Source organism: Pteropus medius, unplaced genomic scaffold (assembly GCF_902729225.1).
Source record: "Pteropus medius unplaced genomic scaffold, Ma_sr-lr_union100, whole genome shotgun sequence".
Lineage (NCBI taxonomy): Eukaryota > Metazoa > Chordata > Mammalia > Chiroptera > Pteropodidae > Pteropus > Pteropus medius.
The window spans coordinates 30,560,120-30,574,572 of record NW_024354875.1 but is presented as its reverse complement, the minus strand read 5'-3'; the positions used below and the strand labels follow the sequence as shown (position 1 = coordinate 30,574,572).

At 30.3% G+C, this 14,453-nt stretch overlaps 1 protein-coding gene and 1 pseudogene across 6 annotated transcripts in view; one reads left to right on the top strand and one right to left on the bottom strand.

Moving 5' to 3' along the window:
• The window catches only part of PPIG (peptidylprolyl isomerase G), a 44,017-nt gene that overhangs the window by 25,354 nt on the left and 4,210 nt on the right, over positions 1 to 14,453 (bottom strand). For all 6 annotated transcript variants that reach the window (XM_039855480.1, XM_039855482.1, XM_039855484.1 and 3 more), the window contains 6 exons: positions 7,479 to 7,526; positions 7,098 to 7,175; positions 6,924 to 6,998; positions 6,422 to 6,529; positions 5,724 to 5,768; positions 3,770 to 3,857 (listed from right to left, as the gene is read on the bottom strand). In XM_039855480.1, the coding sequence (XP_039711414.1) occupies positions 3,770 to 3,857; positions 5,724 to 5,768; positions 6,422 to 6,529; positions 6,924 to 6,998; positions 7,098 to 7,158 (377 nt within the window). In that variant the 5' untranslated portion in view covers positions 7,159 to 7,175; positions 7,479 to 7,526. The remainder of the gene's footprint in view (positions 1 to 3,769; positions 3,858 to 5,723; positions 5,769 to 6,421; positions 6,530 to 6,923; positions 6,999 to 7,097; positions 7,176 to 7,478; positions 7,527 to 14,453) is intronic.
• On the top strand, positions 2,874 to 2,992 carry LOC120597486 (uncharacterized; annotated as a pseudogene).

The following is a 14,453-nucleotide window of genomic DNA, read 5'->3' as shown; positions in this document are numbered from 1 at the left end:
GCAGAAGAAGAAAAACAAAGTCAGAGAAAAACAAAGTTAGCATCTCTAAAAAGGAAAAGAAAATAACTGCATTGGAAACAAAGTTGCAAACAAAGAAATCATATGATATCTTAAACATAACAGAATTTTATTAACATTAACCTTAAGTAGAATAATATGCAAGATGCTTTTCACACAATAAATTTTCAAAAACTTGTTCTGTTTATAAAATACCTACGCATTGTTCAAAACTTACATGTGATTAATGTTGACGCTGACATTTTGGTGTTATTTCTATCCATCTTTATTTCTTGCATGTGACTGGGTTCTTATTGAGTATTCATGGTTGTATAATGTTCTACTATATGGACATACCATGATTTATCGAACCATTCCACTGGTTTATGGGTTTAACGATAGTGTTTTCAATCTTAACATTTTAAACAGTTAAAAGCACAGATCATAATCTGATAATCCTCATACAATTTCTGTTGAACCTGAACAGAAATGATCCATATTCATACATTTTTAAATTAGCTGCAAACATTTAAAATTTTGAATACTTTTACATAAAAATCCAGATTTCGGACCTTTTAGAAACCTGGAAGATGTAGCACCTGGCACATGGTAATAACTGGTCAGGCTGAGAGTCTTCTTTAATACAAGAGTTAATAGTTTAGTTTCTTGTCCCAGCAGGCTTTATTTGCTTATATTACTTGCTATAGCCCTTTGAGTTTGTTACCCCTGACATAAACATCACGTTGAAGAAAGAGATCTCTAGTAAAACTTTGGATAAAACCCCAAATAAGTAAAAAGTACTTTTTTACAAACAAAGTAATTTAAAACATCCTTTTTTCTCCATATCAGCCTTAAAGCTTTGTAGTTAAGGCTGCTACTTAAGTAGTTCCTAGGATATATTTGTATATTACAATGAAGATGGACATTGTATAAGAGTTATTATTTTAAAAAATCTTGTCAAAGAAGACATTAACCTTTGGTTAAAGCACACACAAATACTACAAGAAAAATTCTAACAAGTACATGTATTTTTTAAAGTTCATCTTACTTTTAAAACTAATAACATATTTTTTCTCGGTTTAACAGCTATGCTCACTTAAACTTGCTAAAATCACCTAGAAATAGGAAAACCTAGGTGTAAACCATATATTTGTATTACATGTTACATGCAGCGTACATGTATAATTCACATCTAGATATAGTCGATCCCCCTTCACAGACTCCAAATCTGCAAGTTCTCTTGCTGACTAGAATTTGTCTGTAACCCCTAAAGCAATACTTATAGTGCTTTCATGGTCATTCTCAGATTGGTGAAAAAGTATGTTGATGAGAATATGGAAAAATGGGAACTCTTGCACAGTCTTAGTAGGAATGTAAAATGTTTTCCATTGTGGAAAACAGTTTGGTGGCTCTCCAAAGAGTTAACCATAATTACCATATGATCCAACAATTCTACTTCCAGGTATATATCCAAAAAAAAAAATGAAAACAGAGACTCAAACAAATATGTATGCCAGTGCTTTGTGCAGTATTATTCACAATAGCCAAAAGGTGATGACAACACAAATGTCCACCACAGATGAATCTGGATAAACAAAATGTGGTATGTATATATAATGAAGCTGATATTCAGCCATAAAAAGGGATGAAGTTTTGACACATGCTACAACATGGATGAACCTCAAAAACATGCCAAGTGAAATAAGCCAGACACAACGGAACAAATATATAATTCCACTTCTATAATTGGAATAGGCAAATCTTAGAGACAGAAAGTAGAATGGAGGTTACCAGGGGTTAGGGAAAAGGGAAATGGTTCATCTCTAAGATGGTTAAATAGTTTTGGAAATAGTTCTAGAAATTTTTAAAACCATTTTATTTTTCAATCAATGTCTTCCCAATAATTTTTAATAAAAAATTTATTTGTTCATTAGTTGACATTTAATATTATTTTATTAGTTTCATACAGCACTCTAAATATAATACCACTGAATTGTACACTTACAAATGGTTAAAATGGCAAATTTTATATATCTTACCAAGATAAAAACATTTTTTTAAGATTAAAAACTAAAGTTTCCTTTACAAAAATAGAACACAGGACAAGTAAAGAAGGGTTATTAGAAACAAAAAGAGGTAAGAAGAAATAGAGAGAAGATTCAGAGAATATACTTGAAACATTATATAAACTTAACAAGGGTTTTGGTTAGCATAGGAAGGATTTTACTTAAAGGAAAAATAATGATAATAGTGTTGTTAAGGATCTGGTTAAATTGGCACTTACTGTTGATACTAAACTATACTTCCTTTTTGAAGTAAATGAAGCAATATATATAGAAAGGCTTAACATGTATAAACAATTCGGTAAGTAAACTATCAACTTATATAAAAGAAATTATTAAAATGCATCAAATAGGCACAACAATGCTCATCGCAGCAGTTTGAAAAATGGGAACCAAAACAAATGTTCACACTAAAAAAATACTAATCCAAGTAACTTTTATGCATGGCATTTTAACTACATACCCTCTGTCGATAGACAAAAATAACCATAATTAAATAGTGAACTCTAGTTTATAGGATACTTTTCACAGTGTAAAGGATAGCAATTTTTTATTTTAGAATTCAACAAAGAAGAAATTTTGAAGATAACGGGAGCCAGGTTTTTCATTATGAAGAAGAGAGTTACAAATACTGAATAAGAAAACACTAGAATAATACATACAGTGCTGACAGATTAAGTTCTTCTGAGACCAGGAGAGTTTAAGGCTCTTGAAGAAGGGAGCAAATCTGTACTTACAGGTCACAATAAAAAATATGCATTGCTGACAAGAGCCCTCATTACAATTTTTTTGGTAGTTAGAATTGGAAAACAAGTCTATGGCCATGTTACCCTGAACAAGCCCGATCCCATCTGATCTCGGAAGCTAAGCAGGGTTGGGCCTGTTTAGTACTTGGATGGGAAATCACCTAGGAAGTCCAGGTGCTGTAGGCATAAAAAAATAAAAAAATAAGGGGCTGTAAGCTGACAAGGTCCTTGCAATCTGTGAGGTCAACCAAGGGTTGCCTCGCCTGAAAAATAAAATTTATTAAAAAAAAAAAAAATTGGAAAACATTAGCACTATTGACTTTGGGGTTACAAATATATTTTAGTAAATACGCAAATTCACAAGTATAGAATCTTTGAATAATGAGGATCGACTGTATTTTATTCTATAATTATTTATAGAGAGCTATTCAATGTAAATATCCTGTTCCTTGTTAAAAGGATGCCCTCTAAATTGACCATCCATAGATAATTCTTTCCTGAATCAATTACTATTGAGATGATTGTAAAATGACGATTTTTCTAATTCTATCATTCCTTTTACATTTATTAGTTGACATTCTATCAAGGAACAGCCTTTCCTTTTTCCATGTTATTCATTCATTTATTATTTTTATCTGTATGGATTCCTGTTTTATTTGATAACCTGATATTATCATTATTTTGATGGTCAAAACTGTCCTAATTTGACCAGTGGGAACTCCACTCCTTTAAGATGGCTCCTGTATCCTCTTGACAAGTTTTCATCATTTGAGAAGTTTAGCAGTACAGTTCAACTACCCTTTCAACAATTTTCCTCTCTTCAATAATTCTTTGTTCTCCCTCCTTCAAAAATTCTTCCCCTTATGGGTATCTCTTCTATTTCTTAGTGATCGATGGCAGGCACACGAAGAAACAATGCACCAAAAGAAGAATATTTTAAATAATCAGATCACAAACACTTACATAAAGAACTGTGAACCATTTGTATCCTTTCCTCTGTTGGCCATTGACAAGAGAAATTCTTTGTTGTGTTTAACAGCAAAACTCTCATCTATAGAGAAGCAAAGTTTTCAATTACATTACAGGCATAAATAAACTCTCCCAAAAAAGTCATCTTGACTTTTCTTCATATCTTGTGTTCATATCATGTGCTCTTTAGTGCCAGATGAAATTTAGATTAAAGTCAGGATAAAGAAGAAAGAATCGATATTAACCAATTCTCTCTCCTACCTTTTCAAGTTAAAATATTTCTATTTTTCAAACCCTTGCTATAAAATCCAAAATACTCTATTAAACTCCTTTCTTTCCATTTACATGTGTCTTTTATTTTTTGGAAAAGATAATACAACTTTCTTTGCTTATTTAAACAAAAAATGAAACTCTCCTAAAAAGCAAGAGAAATAATTCAGATAAGATTCTTTTATATTTCATTTGTTTCATTTTCGAGCACAAAAGGGCACATATTATTCTGAGCACAGAGAGGCACTCATTAACTTAATTTCTGCCAAAGCATCACTTACTGCAAAGAGAGCAGCCTGCCTCCCAATCTTGGATTAGAATGAGAACAAAGCAAGTAGAATGTGAAACAAAATTTCAGTGAATTCCAAAAGTGAAAGATGGGAAATATGAAATTATTTCCACAATCACATATTTATAGTCTTTCGAATGATATTCATATCAATAAAAAATTCCAGAGAGAAAAGTTAAATTTGGGGAAAACATACTAGCCAAATTTTAGAATATCAAAGAGAGTTTTTAAAAATCTTCATAGAAAAACGGACCCACTAAAAATGTAGATATTAATAGGAAATATTGCTGAATCTCCTTTAATAAAGATTAAGACCATTCAATATCCATTTATGATAAAAACTTTCAATGAAGTGGGTATAGAGTGAACACACCTCAATGTAAAAAAAAAAGCCATATGTGACAAACTCACAGCTAACATCATGATTAGTGATTTAAAAAGCTGAAAGCTTTTCCTCTAAGATCGGGAATAAGACTTAGATGTTTGGTCTTGCCATTTTTATTCAACACAGTATTGGGAGTCCTAGCCACAGGAATCAGACAAGAAATAAAAGGCATCCAAATTGCAAAGGAAGAAGTAAAACTCTGTAGATAGCATGATCCAAATATAGAAAACCCTAAAGACTCCACCAAAAATACTATCAGAACTAATGAATGAATTCAGTAAAGTTGTAGGGCACAAAAATTAATATACAGAAATCTGTTGTGTACTTATACACTAATAACAAATTATCAGAAAGAGAAATTAAAAAAAGAATCCCATTTCCAACTGCATCAAAAAGCATAAAATAGGAATAAATTTAACCAAGGAGCTGAAAAACCTATACTCTAAAAGAAGTTGAAGACAACACAAAATGGAAAAATATACCATGCTCATGGATTGGAAGAATTAATATTGTTAAAATGTCCGTACTACCCAAAGCAACCTATAGGTTCAATGTAATCCCTATCAAAATACCAATGGCATTTCTCACAGAACTAGAAAAAATAATCCCCAAATGTGTATGGAGTCACAAAAGACTCCAAATAGCCAGTGCAACTTTGAGGAAGAATAAGGATGGAGGTATCAAGCTCCTTGATTTCATAGTAATCAAAATAGTACCGAACTGGCAAACACAAAGATTGATGGAACAGAAAAGAGTCCAGAAATAAACCTATGCTTATACTGCCAACTGATCAATGACAAAGAAGGTTAAGAATAGACAATGGGGGAAAAGACAGTTTCTTCGATAAATGATGATGGGAAAATTGAACAAGAAAATTAACCTTCAGATTAGTCGAAGATAGGTGAATATCAGTATACTGTTCAATGAATAATCTTATCGATTCAAAAAAAAAAAAATCAAAATAGAAAACATTAAAAACACAATTTAAAAGTAAACGTTTTTACCTTCAAAAAATCCTCCATAAATAGATTCCCCTCCTCGTCCATTTCCTAAGAATGAAAAACATGGACTCTTAGAACTCCCAAAATAGTAATCTCTTTGAAGATGCTACCTAAACAAAATACTTCTTAGAAAGTTGGTACTCGAATAACTTTCATCAATACTCAAAAGTTCACAGCAAATCATACTGACAAGAACTCAAATTACCTTCTTTCCCTTATATTCGATAAATAATATGAATATGACAGTCTTTTAAGTTATGTGAAAAAAAGAACATTCAGATTCTAATGATGATTATGTAGGTTTTCAACAGAAATAACCTTTTTTCAAAATTTCTTTAAAATACAATTCCAATGTTTTATAATAAAGTATAGGTAAAACTTATATTGTAGTTAAAAATTACTAGCTGTGACAATATCAGAGACATGTAGTGATTGGTTACTAAAAGACAAATACAGTATTTCTTTTTATCCAGAAGCAAATTTCTGAAATTAATTCACGCATTAAAGATGAAATTATTTCCTATGCTTCCTTTTTTATGTTTCTATGAGTATTTCTAATCGATGAAAAACTAAGTGAGGTGAAAAGAAAACTGGGCTAGTACTTCTAAGACTTGTCTTACTTCTAAGACTTGTCTAACTTTGAGATCTATGGTATTTAACAAAGAATGTATGATTTTCTTTTGTGGGAGACTAAGTCTTACCTTCACTGAAGTCACCACCTTGAACCATAAAATCTTTGACAACTCTGTGAAACAGACAACTCTTATAATGTAATGGCTTCTGAGTTGATTTCCCTGTCCCCTTTTCCCCTATAAAGAAGAAAAATTAGTAGGCCATACAGTAGAAAGGAAATAAAAGAAATAATATTAAAGTAAAATTAATGATGAAACTTTTCACCCTGTAAAATATACCTCTTGAACTATACAGACTCCTTTAAACTGTAGGATTTTCACTCCCCTCTGGAATTTTTTAAAAATTCATTTAAAAATCACCCACATTTTTTGAGAGAGTATAGAAATGTAGAAATCAATCTCAGATAAAATCTCATTATTTCTAAGAATATTTTCATGTCCTAATCAATGTTGCTTAATCTGCACGATGAGAAAAGTAATATATATAAAGAAATCTAAAATATGTTAAAAAATTAAAGTAAGTTATAGTCAAGTGGGACCATTATTAGGGCAATTGAAAATGTCAACAAACCTGTACAAAGACAACGAAAGTTCTCGCATGTTTTGGGGCAGACATCAGAAAATAATTCAAAGACAACTCTTCCAGCTGAAAAAAAAAAAAGGGTAGTTGGTTTAAACTTCTTTACTAATTTAAAATATTAAATGCTCATTTATAAATGTTACAAAGAAATGTTAATTTTCTTACCTGGTTGATTATTAATGGCAATGTCAAAAAAACATCGAGGACGCTGAACCTTTATTCCCATGGCTCCAATACTTCAATCTATGAATAAAATAGTTTCAAGCAGACAAAAGATTCCATAAATTTCTGGAAAAACTATTCTGTGGAGCATAAGCTAGGAAAGTAGTTTGAATTTATTTTGATATTTACTTCCATGGCATAAATCACATGGATTATTCTTTTCTTTTAGGGATCAGTTTGCATTTTGTGAGGCAATTAGAAAAGACACAAAGCTTTAGACATTACATAATAAAATTTCTATTTTAACAACCGAATATAGAGTGCCATCCCAAACAGAAAACTGTATTAAGTCTGTATGATTAGTGAACTCAACAGGCAAATTACCTTTAAACAGAGAAAAATCAAGTACAAACTAATCCAATCTTTTTGCTCCTAGAAAACAAAAATGAATTTTGATTAAAATGGTGGTTTTAAAAAGAAAAACATTCAAATTCCTAAAAAAAAAACAAAAAACCAAAAATAAATCATTGAGGAAGAGTGGGATATTTTAACAGTAATATATGGCAGATTTACATTTTGAGTAAAAGCATATTAAGTTTTACATAAGGCTATTTTTCTGATCATGAGCAATAGCTTTTACTGATATGCTAGTGTAGAGCCAAAAAATATAAGTAAGTAAGCTCCTCTGTGTAACAGTTTTATCTACATAGCAGATGGCTATTATTTAACAGACATTCTTTTGATAAAGCATTTATTTTGAGGACTTGGATGGGGAATGACAGAGTAAGGTGAAGAGCAGAAGAAACAAAGGCACTTAGCATCCACAACCATGAACTATAAAAACAACAGGTACATTCACTTGAAACAGAGATTAACTGAAATGTGTATGTTTTCCTGAAAATTATCATAAGCTGGTAGCTCATCAAGCAGTGCATGGTATCTTAGGTCCAGTGAGACTCTGAAAGATCTATATCCTCCATCCTGAATAGATTCATTTTTCCCTTTATCAATTTTTAATTGACATTTTTAATGAGAAAATTGTCCAGTCACACAGTTGTAGGAAATAATACAGAGAAATACAGTGTGTACTTTATCCAGTTTCCCCCGAAGGTAACATTTTACAAAACTGTAGTATAATAATAGCACCACCATAGGATAAAAGCATAAAAATGCTTATCCTACTCACGTTTCCCTGGTTGTACTTGTTTATGTGTATTTATTTAGTTCTTCACAATTTTATCAGTGTATTGGTTCATATATCTACCATCCTTTATTGATTTTACACACCCCACAAAGCACAAGTCAGAATGCTCAACAGTAAAAGAAAAGAAGACTTTGCCCAAACTACCAACAATTTGAAAAACACAAATTGTTTATATTCATTCATTTACTTAATGTTGATTACATGAATTAGGGAATTAAATTACATAATAAATTATGTTGCATTCAAATTGAGCCCACTATGGAAAAAGATCCCTTTCAGTAAAGCAAAAAAACCAAAACCAAAACCAAAACCAAAAATTGAGCCCAAGTGCTGGTATATACACTTTTGGCATTATTGCATGGAAACAGGAAGAAAATACCATTTTCTCATAACTTTCTCTATTTTTTATTTCTAAGATATAATACATACTAGGATTTGTTTCACATGAAACAAAGCTAAAAAGATAACCTTTGAATCCTTCAGTAGATGATGGACATAAGACTTTCTGAAAACAATAAAACAAAACAAAAACTTAGCAATTTTAATATCTTGCCAAATTTGTTGTATTTTTACTTGTATAGAATTTCAATTTCTGCACATTTGAATTCATATATCTGAAAAAAGTAACCTATCTTAAAGAAAAAATATTAAATTACTACTTAGTACCTGATTATTCTTTATCTTCTAAACAATTTTTGCAAGGCCTTTTAAAATTTTCTACTTTTGGGGTAGAAGTTTCAGAGGAAGTTTAATAATTTAATTTCCTCCAAAAAAACTTCTACAGCTTTTTGTTTAACCATAATATCCTAGGTGGAGACTTCTATCTTGCAAAATAAGTACAGTATAGTTAGTACTGCCTAAAATATAATAAATTGTTTACGATTACAGTTAATTTCCTTCATACGGTATTGTTGAAAATAAACCCCAAATATGAAAACCGGGAAAAAGTTATAAAAACTAAGAAAATAATCCTTCATTACCCATAACCTTTTAGATACTATGATCTCTGATGATTTTCAAAGTTTCTCAATTCCTATAGTTTTGGGCCTTTATTTAAATTGCAATGAGTACCACCAATAATTTATGGTGTTAGGAGAACACATGAGAGCTACCAGGATACTGGTTTGTTCTCTTTTTTGATCTGAGTGTTGCTTATATAAGTGAGTTCACTTTGGGAAAATGTTGAGCTACACTTACAATCTGCATTCTTTTCAGTATATGTTATATTTCAATGAAAAGTTTACTTTATTAAAAATAAGATATCTAAAACAATACTCTTATTTCTCTACTCCAATTCTCTCAAAACTTGGTATATGTTTCACTGTCCAACATAGCTGCTAAACCTGAAAACTTGGAATCATCTTTGGTTCCATTATCCTTCATAGCCCAGTATCTAAATCATTAGGAAGTCAGTTTGACAATGTTCATACTATCTTTTACTATTATTATTTTTTATCTAGACTACTACAATAATCTAACTGGTTTTCCTTCTATTACTTAGTTCTGTACTGTCTACTCACCATTGTCCTACTGGCACTAGGACAATACTAACCAGAATAGAGTGATTCTTTAAAAGTACAAACCTTATCATTCCTCTCCCTAAAATTTTCTAATGTCTTACTATCATATTTAATCAAAATGTCTTACCACGGATTTTAAGACCCTAAGCTGGCACTGCTCCGTAAAATGAACTACATAATGTAGTTTAAAATTTTTAGTGGCCACATTTTAAAAAGTAAAAAGAAATAGGTTAATTTAAATAATATTTTATGTAATTCAGTATGTCCGAAATATTGTTTCGACATATAATCAACATAAAATGTTATTGAGATATATCCATTCTTTATTGGGTACTAAGTCTTAGAATCCAGTGTCTGTTAATTCAGACTAGCCACATTTCAAGTGCTTTATAACCACATGTGGCTCGTGGCTACTGTAGGGGACAGCACAGCTCTAAATATTTTAGTTCTGTTGACTGCTGCTACAACTTCATCTAACATTCTACTCAACTTGCTTCAGCCATATTGGTATTCTTGCTGTTCTTCAAACATTCTAAGGCCTGTTCCCTTAACCAGTCTTTCACATTTGCTCTTCCTTCTGTGTGAAATGCTCTTACTCCAGATCATCAAAACTTGGTTCATTCTGTCACTTATTAAGTCATTGCTCAAGTATCACCTCTTCATGGAAATCATCCCTTAATAGTATATTTAAAGGAGCAGCCCCTGTAATCCAACACTTTATATCTCCTTACTCTGCTTTATTTTATTCCCTGCATATATTGTTATATATGCAGAAGGTACCAGGAGTAGGGATGGAAGTCAATGGGGTCTTTAAGGTTTGACTTTTTGCAACGAGAATATATTCATGTGTTCGTTTCCTAATTTAAGTTCATAAAATTTAAAGATATATATGCATAGTAAAATAAAGTAGTAAAAAATACATGAAAATATTAAGAGCCTACCTCTAAGTAAAAGGGTCATACGTGGTTTTTATTTGTTTTTTCATTTCCCATGTTTTCTACAACAAATACAGTGCTGTAAAAGAAATTCTTTGAAAAAGCTCTCAAGTCTTAAAAAACGTATTTTTTTAAGTGTCTTTCTTTCATGATTACTATGGCTGTTTAAAATTTAAGTTTAGAAGACCTTGGGAAATGATTTTTCTTTTCACAAAACCCTATCCTCTCCAAATGGAAACTACAAAAAACACACGTGGATATTTACCTAAACTCTGATGTTAAATAACTTTTTCAGGTTCACTAATAATGAAAAAATAATGGAGATAAATAGATTTGATTTTATGAAAAAATTTATATCTATTTATCAATGGAAATTTAGAAAGTAAAAAACTGGGGAATATCTCTTCAACAAACATAATGTGTTAATTTTCTTTCTATAGAACAGTGCTTAGGTATGGGGGCACTAGGACAATACTGCACTGATTAGGACCATATACTCTTGGTAGAGAATTAAGCATCCTTGGTCCTGACTTTTAAATACCAGTCCAAGTGACAACCAAAATCTCTCACTGTCCCTCTGCTGCAATATTTGAGAACCACTACTATAAAGTCCATGTACCAAACAATTAAAAGCACAAAGGCCACCCAAGGAAATATAAACATACAATTCACAAAAAGTGAAATTAAAAATATAAACAGCATGAACAGTTCTCGTAAGCAACTTGGGATTATAGACTAGGACTGTAAATATATTCAAATTCATTCTAACCTTTAACACTTCAGTAATTCAACTTCTTGGAATATCTTGAAAGGCAACCACTTTAAGTGAAATATATATATATATTTTTTATATTAGTGAGTAATTAGAAACAACCTAAGTGTCCAACACAACAGTTAAATAAATTAGAAAATGTTCATATGATGGACTATTACACTCCTATGGAAATACTTTTTAGAAATGGAAACAATGTTAAACAAAAAAAGAAACACCAATATTATATGGTTAAAAGTAGACAATAAATCTTTTTAAATTATTAAATATAAAAAATTCACATATACTGTCACTATAGTATTTTAAAATAATAGTAAAATAAAAACCAAACCAGTTATAGAGTAAAAGAAATTGGTTAAATAAGTGACATCTTCAATAAATGTACAATATTCATCTAGCCGTTGGAAATCATATTCCTATGTGTTAAAATTACAACAATTATATTTTTCACCTATGGAATTGACAAAAAAATATCGACCTCATATATTGCTGCTGCTAGTAAAGGAGTAAAGTGATAGTGATAGTCCTTTGCCAATGTGACAACATACAATATTGTAAAATGCATCAAATACCCTTTGACTCAGTAACCCCACTTCTAGGAATTTACTTTATATATATCCTACGCATTTACAAAATAAGGTTATTCAAAGCACCATCATTTGCAGTAACTAAAAGACTGTAAACCTAAATGTCTACATAGGAGGGATAGGTTGCATAAATCATATTAGATCTGTATAACGTACATGGCTTTAAAAAAGAATGAGGAAGCTATTTATGTACTGCTATCTCCAAGACATTTTGTTAAGTTTAAAAACAAAAAGCAAAGTACAGAAATGTGTATGGACCACTTTCTTTGTATATTTTTTTAAGGAAAAAAAATATATATATATGTTTGATTGTCTAATGAAGAGGCATCTGGTAGGAGAGAAAATGAACAGCTGGGAAAAATAGGTAATATTTTTTTACTCTATAACCTTCTATATCTTTTCAATTTTAAACCACATATTATTAAAAGTTATAGAAATAAAACTGAAAAAATTATCAAAGACTCATGAATGAGAATATTCATAATATAGTAGGTGAAAAAAGCAAATTCGTAAGCAATTTTACATATACCAGATATACATTAAAAAAAAGATAGAAAACCAAATCACTATGTTGAATACATATCTGCAATATCATGTTCAGTGCAGCATTACTTACAATAGCCAAGACATGGAGACCATCAAGAGAAGAATGGTTAAGAAAATGTGACTTAGATATATAATGAAACACTAAGCCATAAAAAAGAGAAACCTGCCATTTGCGACAACATGAATGGACCCTGGGGCATTAAACTAAATGAAATAGGTGAGAGAAAGAGACAAATACCGTATGATCTCACTTAAATATGGTATCTTTAAAAAAGTAAATAAAAAATATATGCATACACATAATGAAATATTATTCAGCCATAAAAAAGAAAGAAATTTTACCACTTGTAGCAACACAGATGGATATCAGGGCATTCTGCTAAATGAAATAAGTCAGACAGAAAAAGACAATATGATCTCACTTATATGTAGAATCATAAAAAAATAATACAAAACAAAACAAAAACAAACTCAAAGTCCTGGGATGTAAAATACTACATGGTGACTATAGTTAATAACATTGTATTGTACATTAGAAAGTTGCTAAGATAGATCTTAAAAGTTCTCATCCCAAGAAAAAAAATTCTTTTTGAGGGGATGGATGTTAACTAGACTTACTATGGTGATCATTTTGTAAAAATACATATATCAAGTCATGTACACCTGAAATTAATGTTATGTCACTTACACCTTAAAAAAAAAAAGGGCAAAAAGATATAGGATTTATATCAATATATTAACATTGATTATATTGGGCCATGGGTTTAAGGGTATTTTTTATGTATTTCTATTTTCAAAATTTAGTTCAACAAACAAGTACTAATTTTATAATCAGGAAAAAAATATTTTTAAAGAAATACTAATAAACTGAGATAATTTTCTGCCTATCAAAACAGCAAAGATCTTTTAAAAGAATAATTCCCAACATGGTATGTACTCCTCTGGAAACAGTATGTGGAATTCTTTAGTATTTACACCTTAAACTGGTTTGTACTTTAAACCAGTAAAATTCAACTACTAGGAATCTACTATAAGGAGCTAAATTTAGAAAGCTTTCATGAATAAAGGCGGCTATATTAGTGCTCCTTTTAGTAACACATAATCAGAAGCAACCTATCCAATATTATGAAAAATGGTTAAATTTCGGTCTAGTTGAATATCATAGTTTTAAAAAAGATTAATAATTTGCAAAGTGCCCATAATTTGTTAAAAATAACCAAGACATAAAACAGTAGATGCAAAATCATTATAATCACAGACTACTCCTAATACTCAAATTCAAAGACTTATAAAAAGGAAAAAAAAAGATTGTAAGGGATAATCATTAGTGTTTCGTTCTACGACTGGAGGTTTTTGCCTCGCTGTACTTTTTTCCTACTTTAATAAACAATTTCTATTATAAAGAAAAATTAATAAAAAGAAAATGTTTCTAAGATTATAATGTACATGTCTGTAAGTGGTTATATTTAGGTTATACCACATAATGATACTTATAGAAATAGATTAAAATTAGTTATCTTGAAATGACAAATATGTCTTAATTCAAGAAAGATAGCAATTTATCATTAAAAGCACTACACAAATCTCTTGAGCACGTAAATGCTCTAATATTAATAGCTAATGAAAAATCATGGTAATACAAAAGATGGCTCCACACATTACTGAAAACAGATTTTATCTAATCAGAATAGAACATAGTGTTTCTGCTATGATTTCCTGGTATTAATCAAATAATATCTAAAAATCAAACACAAGACAAACATCCAGTCAATTTTTCAAGAAAAAAATAAAGAAA